Genomic DNA, 12,500 nt, shown 5'->3' with positions numbered 1-12,500 from the left:
TGGAGGGAAATAGATAAAGAAGAAAGGACAGAAATGAAGAGAGGAGGAATGAAGGAAAATAAGACAGAATCAGAAAGAAACAGAAAGATACAGAAAAAAACATGATAAATACAGAGGGAAAGAGATGAAGAAGAGAGGACATGAAGAAAGTAAGAGAAAGGAGGAAAAATAAACATTTAGTTCAACACAATGTGGCCCCTTAAAAGAGGAAATCTTACTTATTTTCAGCTTGCTTAAAAAGTTGAGTCAAAAGGCAAGTTAAACCATGTGCTGCGGGTGTGTGTATCTGTGTGTGTGTGTGCGTGTGTGGGTCACCTGTTTGAGCGTACGCTCCATGTCGATGCCCTGGTTCCAGGGGGCGGCCGGGTTGGCCAGGCAGTCGCCTGCGTTGCCACGCCGGCTGATGTCTATCTTTTGGCGCCGCAGGTTTCGGAAGGCCTCGCTCATCACCAACACACCGTCATAGGTGAGAGAGGAGGTGTACTGGGGGAGGGTGTGGGAGAGAGAGAGAGGGAGGGAGAGAGGGGTGAGGGGGGGGGGGGGGAAGAGCAAGGGGCGGCAAAACATTTATAATAAAAATGTATTCATGGATTATTTTATTTGAATACTAATTAACCAACAAGGTTGTTCTCATAGAAAATATCTGATATTTCATATTGATAGAGGTAACCTTCATGGCAGGGATAGCAATTACTTGTGTATTTTTTGGCATAAATAGACTACTAACTAGAATTTAATAAACCTGAACTATGACTGAGCACTTAAAAACTGCAACCATGGTTTAATACGCTTCATTAGATTACTTATCACGCTTTCCAACAGTGGTAATAACCCCCTGCCTCTACCGGCAAATTTACTTTTCACAATACAAAGAATAAAAGGCTCCTATTGAATATAATATAATATATACTAATAGAATATACCTTTCTTAAGGTACTATATTTATGAAATCAATGTGTGGTCCTCCATTTATCTGGAGATCGAGGACTAAATATTGATTTCATATATGTGTTACCTTAAGAAAGGTATACTCTATTAGTCTATAGGCTCCGTATTGATTTCATATATGTGTTCTCTGTGGAGATGGAGGGCTCCATTCTGCCTGATTAGGCAAGGTATTCACATACAATCAGGACAAAACCAGCATAGATAAAGAGACTGTCGAAGCGTCTGACTGATTAGAAATGTAAATACGTGTGAACGATCAGCTTCAGCGTCTAGAACAATGCGTCACCATTCCATTTAGCAGATAAATTGAGCAAAAAGCCAGAGTGGTACGATATGACAGCTGCTGTTTTTTTTTGGATCGCCATTGATCTTTTTTAAATGGTGCCAAACTTTAGAATTGTTGCTGCAGACATTGTGTATGCTATCCTTCTAGTCGAATGGTTGAGAATGTGCTTTACTTCAGGTGGAAAATTATTTGATAGTGCCACTGCCATTCCACAAAAGGGCTATCAAACAAACAATAAGGACATTTACTGAGAGCAGAACATAACATGGCACACAGAAGAGAAACATGATATAGCCTTTAGGCCTTTCCTTCTACAATATAAGCAATGCTGTGGCTTCACTCATTTAGCACCCCCTATCCTCCCAATGGAATGTCCCGCTGTTACGCTCTTTCAGTTCTCCCGACACAACGATTAGACTATAGAAGAAGAACGTCTTTCTATCTAGGATTTGAGTCGTTAGATTCAAGGTCACCCCTACATTGTCACATACATTGAAAACCGATTAGACATTGGAATAACCCTAGACATGTTTTTTAGAACAAAAAAGGATTTAGAAACCCATTATTTGAACAACATTCACTTAGTATGTGTAAAGCTGCTTAAAGCGTTGATTTATAAATTAGAAAGCGATAAGTTATTTAATGTTCTACTGCATTGACTCTACCTAAAAAGTCAATAAATAGATAACCAGTGGCACTAGTTAAACACGCTGATCCACTCGCATCTATTAGTAGCAATATACTCAGACTTTTATTGTACCGCCATTTACCAGCACTCGACCATGAACACGGTTGTAAACGTTATTATCACTCTAATGTGGTCAACACCAGGGATTGATTCCCAGGACACAGTGTTAAAACCCTTCAAACTAAATAAGGTTACCTATAAGGTTAAATACATTACATTTTTACATCATTCCAGTGATTTATCGATAGCCCTACATCCATTGCATATTTTTCTAATAAAATTAATGGCTATTTATAAAGTAAATGTTGATTGCCACACAGATACCAGAGATATGAGTTGATTCTCTGTTTCTCGACCGGCTATTCCCGACATCAAACCCCCCCCCCCCCCCCCCCGCTATCCCTCATGGCGTGTTGCTTGGCACACTGCACATGTTTCTTCACATAAATCTTTTCATCTTCTAGGTTTGAAACTGCAGAGGCCCTGGAGCTTATGAGTGAAAAACCCAGATTATAGAATCCATATCAAGAGAAAAACACAGCCGCAACATTTTCCTTTCAGGACAACGGCACAAAAACAACTACAGCCTCAGTATTTGAACAGAATGCTCACCAATCCTTGTAGACTCCTCACAGTCAATTAACCAACTAAGTCTCACCAAGCCTTGTAAACTCCTCACAGTCAATTAACCAACTAGTCTCACAAAGTATTGTAAACTCCTCAGTGAATTAACCCAACAAAGTGTCACCAATCCTTGTAAACTCCTCACAGTGAATTGACCCCACAAAGTCCCACACATTAGACTCCTACCAGGTTATCAATCCCACACAGTCCCACACATTCTTGTAGAATCCTAACGCTGAATTAACCCAACAAAGTCCTACACATTTCCATGCTCACTGATCACCTTCACCATAAGCTATTAATGACGGGGTCACCCTTGTCCACGGGCAGCAAGTGTTTTGGGTTGAAATTAAACCAAACATTGCATTTTGCGGGGGCAGTCTGCCCTGTGAATAGGACAAGCCCCGGGTGCTTATGTCACGCCTTGTTAGCAGAGATTTTGCGTGGCCCCGGGATAACTGCGGGCCTGAGGCGAGCTGAACCCATTTCAGTCCAAATGCAAGTGAATCTATGACCTGACACGACTCTTCAAGGGTTTTTAATAGATTTAGTGTTGTCACATTTTAATATCATTGCTGAGAAAGCTGCCAACCACCATTGGTACAGCAAAAGGGAATATTTTATATTGCATCCTTTTTGCGTTGACAGCCTACATGCAGGCCAGTAACCGCCTTAGAGGGCTACACAGTCATGCCCTCAGTATTTTTTATTACATTTTGTAAAATGTGTCCTCGACCCCCTTAACCCGATTACAGGGGGAAACAAGTTTGCCTCTGAACCTCATCTCTATGCCACGTCGGCTCTTTTGACCTCAGAGACCTGCAGCCCCTGCCTGCTCTAACCCAGTTATCATTGAGGCTCCGGCGCTAATGCAAACGTCTTCCTTCTCTCTTTATTAACCTCTCCCACTCTCTGTCCCATCTCTCCTTTTCTATTTTGTCCTTGCTTCTCACTCTTTCTTTCTCTCCCTGTTCATCGTTCTCCCACGGGTTCAACACCAACGCTAATGTTAATTGTGTGCGTTGGTGGAGTTCAGAGCAGAGGGGATGAGCTGCGGGCCAGTGTGGAGGAGAGACCTCGTCGTGATTCACACTATCTCCATGGAAGCAATTTCTTAGGTCTTGTCTTCCTGATGTTATTAAGATGATGATAAGCACATATCCTATTCAAATTTTACATTTACTGTCTAATTAATGCATCAATCAGTGGCACAAACTATATTTTGTGGCTGTTCGTTTATCAATCTAGGAAAACCGTAACCTTGGATTCCACTTGGAAGCCTCTTTTCCATAGATTCCTGTAGACTGCAGGTCAATCTTCCACACTTATGTTCACAGCGGATTGGTGGGATCAGCAACTTCACTTTTTCAATCATGCAAAGTCACACTCTGATTGGATAACAGGTTATGCCCAGTGCATTCCGTAATAGTGTAATTGGTAGAACCTCTCTCCTCTGTCACACTCTGGCAGGCCTAAAGGCTGTGGCTAGCGGCCGCTGTCACACTCTGATTGGTTAAAACGCTGTTCCCAATTCAATGCATCATGCTGTGACTGGTTAGCCAGCTGGAAGGGAGTGGAGAAGCTGCTGTCTAATTGGATTCCTTGGGCTGTGTGTTTGTGTGTGTGTGTGTGTGTGTGAGTGTGCCTCTGTGTGTGTGTTTGTGTGTGGGCACACGCGTGCATGTGCGTGCGTGTGTGCTCAGTGTGCACGGACAAACATTGTAACAGGTGTAAGGTATGTGATTGGGTCTAGGTATATGAATAAGCACTTATTCCTAACTCTGTTACACATTGTTTCAATGAGACCACTTACTTAATCAGTTAATTCATAACTTATTTAATGTGAAGCGCTGAAATATATATGTGCGGCACGACGTTCCTCGAAACAAGAAATATAATAGTGAACCAAGCAGGTTGTGATTTCCTCACTGACGATACACCCCAAAGTGACGCTCTGCAACACAGCCTTGGTAGGGTCTCTGCTACCATGTGCTTACTTTTGGGGGGCTGTCAGACCCTGGGTACTCCCTCTGGTCCAGCTTGTTCCAGCGCTGCATCAGCTTAATAACCATTGGCCTGCTGAAGTCCACCAACTGAAACCCGGTCACGTTGGCTCCACCATGCATAAACCTCTCCAGAGATATGTCCTTAAAGCCCTGAGAGAGACAGAAGGAACGACGGAAGGAAGGACAGAATGAAAGAAAGAAAGAAAGAAAGAAAGTAAGAAAGAAATAACAGTAGGAGTCAAAACAGTTACGTAACTGGTTCCCCATGAATATTTGTGTCAAGCTTAAAAAGCTTCACCTGAGCACCACTTTAATTATAATACAGCAGCTGTGTTTGAGTCATTTTAAAGGTTACATACTTGGAAATCATTCATGAGATGAGATAAGTCATGTATTTCCTTTTTTCCTCTTTTGTTAGGATGCACAGATGATAAATAATAAAAGGATAAAAGAAAGGTTATTTAGCCATCTATCCAAGAAAATATTCACCTAATACATCGTTAACAATGGGATTTATTTGAATGACCCTTCGTGCCATCATTGCCTTGACTCCTCCTTTTCATATTAACTCAATGTTTGAATTTATTTTGTTCCATTAATCTATCAAGCTACCAGCTGTTTTATCCCCCCTAGTGATGTGGTAATGCTATAATTCTCCTAAATAACATTAGAGTAATTTACAGCATCAAATAAACCTACCAGGTTGGCGACAATGTAGTGATAACCTTTCACGTGTTTTCCCACACTGACAGCCTGAGAGCCAAAGAGAGAGGATGAGAAGGAGAGAAAGGGACAATAAAGAACACTTATAGAGAGAATAGAGAGTGCATTCAAAATGTCCTGGAAATCCGAGGTTTATAGAACACCTTAAGATGAAATATGAATTTCTATAGACCATATGTGAATGGCCACTCATTTTTTTCTTAAACTAGAGCCACTTTGAGGCATTAAAAAGTATTATTGTGTTATTGTGTTATTGTGAATTAATAGTGAATTCAGACTTATAATGCATTGTCCCTACATCACTACTCATTTGTAAGCAATTCATAATTGGACATGCATAATTTATTAGATAATAAGAAAATCGATTAAAACATAATTTATAAATCATGTGTTGATGATTTACAAACTATTTACAACCCGTTAATAATGCATCAGAAAACACTTAATATTCACGAAAAGTTCAGGTAGTTATAAACCATTAGTTAGGTTTATTGTGTGATGTGTGTTTGTACAAACATTTCTGCGTACGAATTTAAAACAAAGTAGAAGGTAAAAAGGGATATAAGACTAATTGTTGAATTATTCAAAAATGATATAAAAAAAAAAATATTCAGACTGACGCTTTATAAACACAAACTAGTGCAGCTGGCAAGGGCATCCTCACAGTGAATACTCTGTCTGGGAGACTAGCACTGATGAGACCACTGTGTGTTCTCTGTGTGTGTGTGTGTGTGTGTGTGTGTGTGTGTGTGTGTGTGTGTGTGTGTGTGTGTGTGTGTGCGTGTGCGTGTGCGTGTGCGTGTGTGTGTGTGTGTGTGTGTGTGTGTATGTGTGTGTGTGTGTGTGTGTGTGTGTGTGTGTGTTCGTGTGTGTGTGTGTGTTTGTTCGTGTTTGAGTGTGTGTGTGTGTGTATGTGTGTAAGCTACTGTGTGACAGTGCGTGCATATGTGCGTGTGTATGTTTGTACGTGTTTCTGTGCCTGTGCATGTGTTTGTGTGCGCATGTGTGTGTGTGTGTGTGTGTGTGTTCATGTGTGCTTTAGAGACTCAGATGTGTTGACAGGTGGCAGAATTGATGGGGTGTCACACAGAAGCCTTGGTCAAAAGTCACACAGACACACGACGACAACCCACAGCAACCCCCACGCGTCTCCCCATAGTGTCGGCTAATGCAGTGCAGGGTTCACCTGCTCCAGGATGCTCTGCAGCCGCTCGGGTTCCAGGTCAATGACGTACTTCCTCTCCTGCCGTCTGTCCAGGTCCTCGAGCAGTCGCCGGTAGGCCGCCTCGTTGAAGCTCTCCACACAGATAGCGCTCACCTGCAGACAGACCCACGGACACACCAGTCCCAACCGTCAAGAGCACAGGCTCAAAGTCAGGGCGCAAATACATCAACACATGGGGCACGCACAAACACACTAAACATGCACATTAATGTGTGCGTATTATATCATCTGTGTAATTTATGGTTTTCTGACCTGCCAGCCATTCTGTCCTGCTCTCTCCATAATAGCTTGCAGTATAGCGTATCCTAGGGAACAGAAAACAACAACACCGGACATACGATTATTACATGACAGTGCATCCTTGAGGCTCGGCCTCAACACACAATGTAAGGGAAGAGAAAGAGTACAATCAGCGTTCCTCCGGGAGGACGTGCATTGGTTTGTTTTTTGCTGAATTCAGCCGAGATCCTGTTGACCGAAGCATTATTACTGTGACCTGAAATGGGGGCAGAATTCTCCTTACTTCATCATCAAACTGTTGTAAAAAAGAAAAAAGGAAAATTGGCCAGCCAAAAAAGAGAGAAAAAAAAAGAAAAGTTCAAAGCAGCCACCTCAAACCCAGCGGTCTGAAGTCTGAACTAAACGAAAATCACAGAGCATCTCCAAAGACAAATGAAACGTTAAACCCTTATCAGACAAACGGTGCCCTTCAGACAGCCACCACGCAGCCTGCTCCCAGTCATAAAGTGCAGAAATATTGTCATTGATTTCTCTGACGGGTGACAGCTGAAACCCAACCACCTGGGAACGTTTGGCTGGTAGTCCCAGTCTGGGGCTGGCAGGAGTAAAGAGATATTCTATGGCTGTGTCACCGCTGGATGTGTCACAAAGCATCAGCCCATCAGCCTATACAGACAGTTCATTTGTCAACAGGCTGGAATGGCACTGCTCATAACAATGAATAGTATATTACAGAACAGAGGAGCTGTGAAATGCAGTTGGAACATGAAGATGCTTTCGAACGTCCAAATCATGTGCGCACACATTTACACAGACACACGTAGAGAGAAACACGTCACTGTGTGCCTTTGTGTGTGTAGGTGTGTGTGTGTGGTTGTGTGTGTGCATGAACATGCATGTGTCATACCACGGATGTGTGTGTGTGTATGAGTATGTCTGCATCTGTGTGTGTGTGTGTGTGTGTGTGTGTTTGTGTTTGCACACGTGTGTACGTAAGTGGGTATGCAGGGCTGTATGAGTGCTGGTGTGTGTCCCACCACAGCAGCCAGTCCGTCTTGCAGCAGGGCAGAGAGCATAAAGCAGACCAGGGTGATGCTGCCCATTTTCCACAACATTACCAGCGGCGGGTCCTTACGGGCCCTGGTAATGAAGGGCCGCACCTTGGCCAAGTCACGGGCGAACACCGCCCAAACTCCATCCATCCATCGTGTCCTCCCGGCCTTCCCTCCATCCCCTTAATCCATTACCCAGGCCCATCTTCGTTATTGCTCTCCTGCCTTCCCCACCCACTCTCCATTCTTCTCTTCTCACCCTAGCCGCCAGCCCTCTCTTCCCTCATCCTCTGCCACTTCCCACTGTCTCTCACTTGACTTATCTGGTAGCTTTTATCCTCCTTCCTTGCTGGGGTATGTTTTCTCCTCACCCCCCCCCCCCCCCCCCCCCCTCCTTCCTCCCCATCTCTTTTTCTCGCCCATCTTGTGTCCCTTAATGATGAGGCTGCTTTCCTTCCTAGATTTCATCCATTCACTCATTCCTGGGCTGCCTCACTCTACGCCTCCTGGGTCCCCCACCGCTCTCTGTTCATGTCCCTGTCGACCCTGCAGCTGTCCCCACCTCCTCCTCATCCAGCTGCAGGCCGCTGACCCAGACAACCCGGCCTGTGGGGGGGAGGCTGGCACAGACGAACACGCATGCCCGCGAGCATGCCACCCCCACATGCACGCACGCCTGCACTCACGCACATACGCATGCACACACGCACTCACACACAAACACACCAACACGTGCACACAAACACACAAACACACCTGCACATACACATGAACACACACATTCAAGCACACACACACACACACACACACACACACACACACACACACAAGCACACACACACACACACACACACACACGCACACACACACGCACACGCACACACACACACAGACACACAGACACACACACTAAACCACACATACACAGATGTAAAAGTGCTACGTACTGATGACACGAACAATTTGCCAAAGGAGAAAAGCAGAGGTCGCAGACAAGTCCCCAGATCCTGTTGTGGAGTTCAGGGAGACTGTGTGTGTGTGTGTGTGTGTGTGTGTGTGTGTGTGTGTGTGTGTGTGTGTGTGTGTGTGTGTGTGTGTGTGTGTGTGTGTGTGTGTGTGTGTGTGTGTGTGTGTGTGTGTGTGTGTGTGTGTGTGTGTGTGTGTGTGTGTGTGTGTGTGGTATGTTTAGGACGTGCCTAGCATTCCCTGGGTGGTTGTGGCAGGCCGAGGGCATCAGCTGTTCCCAACAAACGGGACAGAGCAGGGTGAAACCATGTAAATAACTCAAAGCACTTGCACTCATGTTTTACTGGATTAAAGGTCCTTTTAGATCATAAACAACATGTCAAAACAAGGCAAAAATAAACAAATAAATCTCATCCTAATTATATCACCCGCCAATGCAACGATGCAACATTTTTAAAGTGATTTGATGATTCTTATTTTGAGTCAACATCCCCTGTGTATTTAGGAGGATCGAAACAGATTTGCACCTTTTAATCAAGAGTAAACTAGTGCAGGGGGATTATGTGTTAATTTCGGAGCATTCTTATAATGCATCCATGTTTTGGATGTGTTTTTGTTGTATGTTTTCGGGACAATGCTCGGTTGGTTCTTGAAGTTGTTTCCCTCAGAGTACCACTCTTTTGATGAAAGTTGAAACAGTTCTGAACTGATGCACCACATGTCTGATTCTTCTACAATAGCACTTCTCTTACCTCTCTTTTCTCTCACTTTTAATAGTTATCTAATGCAACCTTCAAGAGATACGCTGAGATATCAGTAGATTGTAGCCTTTCTTACCAAGATTCATATGAGTTGTTTGATTGCAAATTATCAACATCCAGAAAGGGAGCTGGCTGGACTAGTGTTTCCTTCCCGTTTGCCGCTTCCATTGACTCGGAGAGACACAGCAGCCTAACTCCTGTTCATGTGAGGGGAATATACTTTAAATGACTTTCCAGAGATTTATAATATGTGCTGAATAGCCACTTATTCATAACCAGTGCCAGTTCAGGGCACTGTGACCATTAGGCTAGCTTCGATAAATCCTATTTGTAGAATATATCAGTTATAGGATGTTATCGTATCAATAATATTATGGACATTTTATGTCGCCTTGTATATAGTGTCTGCCTTGAATGTAAATGTAAATTTAATCACTATTGATCAGCACTGACTCCAGATAAATTGAGGTACTTTTAAGTTGATGATATTCTTGAAAAGGTTTCACATTGCGACTTTGATTACCTAACGCAGGGCGGGTAACCATTCCCCTCTAGTGCAGACTAGATGATTCCAGATGAATGATCAATACAGAAAACCAAAGAAATCGATACGAATAGGTATATGGATGTAACCTAGCACCACTATTGAGGAAATAAGAGGACTATGTGTTAAAAAACGTTATTATAAGCATGCACAGCGGTGGCCAACATATAATTGTTTTCACGTCATGTACACCAGTCTCAGACTCATGAGGTTTCATGTTAGAAATGATGCTCACCATGTTTTTAGGACTGTTATTAAAACGATCAAATCGACTCCATATTTAACAAGCGCGTTAATATTGCAGAGACCCTGTGGGCGTTTAAAAGGGAAGGCGGACCTCCGCTCTTGCTTTATCGACCAGCCAACAGTCAACAATACAAAACATTTTTATGCTGTAAGTTTTGATTTGTAGGCATAAACAAAGCAATGAAAATCTTTACCAGACCCTTCCTTGAGACCCGGCTCCCTCACCCCCAAAAGGGCCCCTGACCTGACCCGGCTCCCTTACCCCCCCTAGGGGCCCCTGATCCTGATCCTGACCCGGCTCCCTTACCCCCAAAAGGGCCCCTGATCCTGATCCTGACCCGGCTCCCTTACCCCCCTAGGGGCCCCTGATCCTGATCCTGACCCGGCTCCCTTACCCCCCTAGGGGCCCCTGATCCTGATCCTGACCCGGCTCCCTTACCCCCCTAGGGGCCCCTGATCCTGACCCGGCTCCCTTACCCCCCTAGGGGCCCCTGATCCTGATCCTGACCCGGCTCCCTTACCCCCCTAGGGGCCCCTGATCCTGACCCGGCTCCCTTACCCCCAAAAGGGCCCCTGATCCTGACCCGGCTTCCTCACCCCCCCTAGGGCCCTCTGATCCTGACCCGGCTCCCTCACCCCCCCTAGGGCCCTCTGATCCTGACCCGGCTCCCTCACCCCCCTAGGGCCCTCTGATCCTGACCCGGCTTCCTCACCCCCCTAGGGCCCTCTGATCCTGACCCGGCTCCCTCACCCCCCTAGGGCCCTCTGATCCTGACCCGGCTCCCTCACCCCCCCTAGGGCCCTCTGATCCTGACCCGGCTCCCTCACCCCCCCTAGGGCTAAGGGAATCAATGCGTCGGCGCTCCTCACCTCTGTCGGTGTCGTAGAGGAACACGAAGCGGCTCCAGTCGTAGTGGTCCAGCAGGGACAGCAGGGCCCCCCGGATGGAGGGCCGCAGCTGCAGGGTGAACTGGGCCTCGCCCTCGGTGGGGAAGCTGGGCGTGATGAGGCTGATGTGCAGCGCGCCGCAGAACGACGTCAGCGTGTTCACCGAGCGCTTGTCGTACAGCCCAAAGATGGCGAACACCCCCCGGGCATACTGGGAGCAGACTGTAGGGGGAGGGGGAGGGGTGATGAGGCAGAAGAGAGAGAGTGGGAGAGAGAGAGAGAGAGAGAGAGAGAGAGAGAGAGAGGGAGGGGGTCGATGAGAAGAGAGGAGCGGAATAAAACGGAGAAAAAAAAGGAACAATTAGTGAGATGTTTTGTGTAAACATGAGCAGACATCCCTCTCTGCAAACCAGTGGAGTGCGAAGCGGGGGTAGAGCAGCGGAGGACAGCAACAGTACTGTCTGATACGATTCATCACACACAGGAAGGCCCGAGAAACCTGTCAGCTTTAACACGCAAAAGATTTGGCTTGGGTCGGACAATAGTTTCACCCTTAGTTAGGGCTGGGAATTAATATCAGCTTGTATGTGTTTTTGTGTGCACGTGCCTGTGCGTGTATGCGTGTGTGTGCCCGTCTGTGTTTATGTGCGTGTTTGTATGTATTTGTGTGAAGATTCGGGAATTAGTGTCCGTTTTAGTGTACATAAACAAAATGTAGACCATCTTTTTAATTCCAACTTATGAGACACTTTTTCTGCATCCATCAGAACAAATAAAATGCCATTATATCTTAAAATATTTAATTATTGATTTAAGCATTCAGTAATATTACCCCATGCTGCCCAATATCCCACACCAGCAGTTCTCGCATACAAATATATTTGTATCAAACAGATCGTAAACAGAACTTAAATAAAAATAGAACATTCATCCGTCTCACCACACTCATACTTGGCTACAGTGGTCACAGTATCGGCCCAGCAATGGATGGATGAGCCCTGTGAGGCAGGTATTGAGAAGGGCAGCTCGTGTTCAGCATGCGGCCCTACGAGCAGCGGCAGCAGCAGAGGGGAATTAAACGGGTGCTAACAGAGCTGTTAAACGATTGCAGAATGAAGCCCTTTAACTGATTGTTGACCGACCACCACGATCGACATACAGACCTTTTGAGCACGTGCACACACACACACACACACACACACACACACACACACACACACACACACACACACACAAACACACACACACACACACACACACAAACACACACACACACACACACACACACACACACACACAAGCA

General features: G+C 45.3%; 1 protein-coding gene across 1 annotated transcript in view; it reads right to left on the bottom strand.

The window, feature by feature from the left end:
* Positions 1-12,500, bottom strand: part of gria4a (glutamate receptor, ionotropic, AMPA 4a) — a 67,479-nt gene that overhangs the window by 49,371 nt on the left and 5,608 nt on the right. Inside the window, exons 2-7 of the mRNA XM_056610828.1 lie at positions 11,180-11,419; positions 6,753-6,805; positions 6,462-6,593; positions 5,252-5,305; positions 4,544-4,702; positions 316-483 (exon numbers count right to left, since the gene is read on the bottom strand). Coding sequence (XP_056466803.1) covers positions 316-483; positions 4,544-4,702; positions 5,252-5,305; positions 6,462-6,593; positions 6,753-6,805; positions 11,180-11,419 — 806 coding nt within the window. The remainder of the gene's footprint in view (positions 1-315; positions 484-4,543; positions 4,703-5,251; positions 5,306-6,461; positions 6,594-6,752; positions 6,806-11,179; positions 11,420-12,500) is intronic.

Source organism: Gadus chalcogrammus, chromosome 16 (genome assembly GCF_026213295.1).
Source record: "Gadus chalcogrammus isolate NIFS_2021 chromosome 16, NIFS_Gcha_1.0, whole genome shotgun sequence".
NCBI lineage: Eukaryota > Metazoa > Chordata > Actinopteri > Gadiformes > Gadidae > Gadus > Gadus chalcogrammus.
This window is presented reverse-complemented; position numbering and strand designations above follow the sequence as displayed.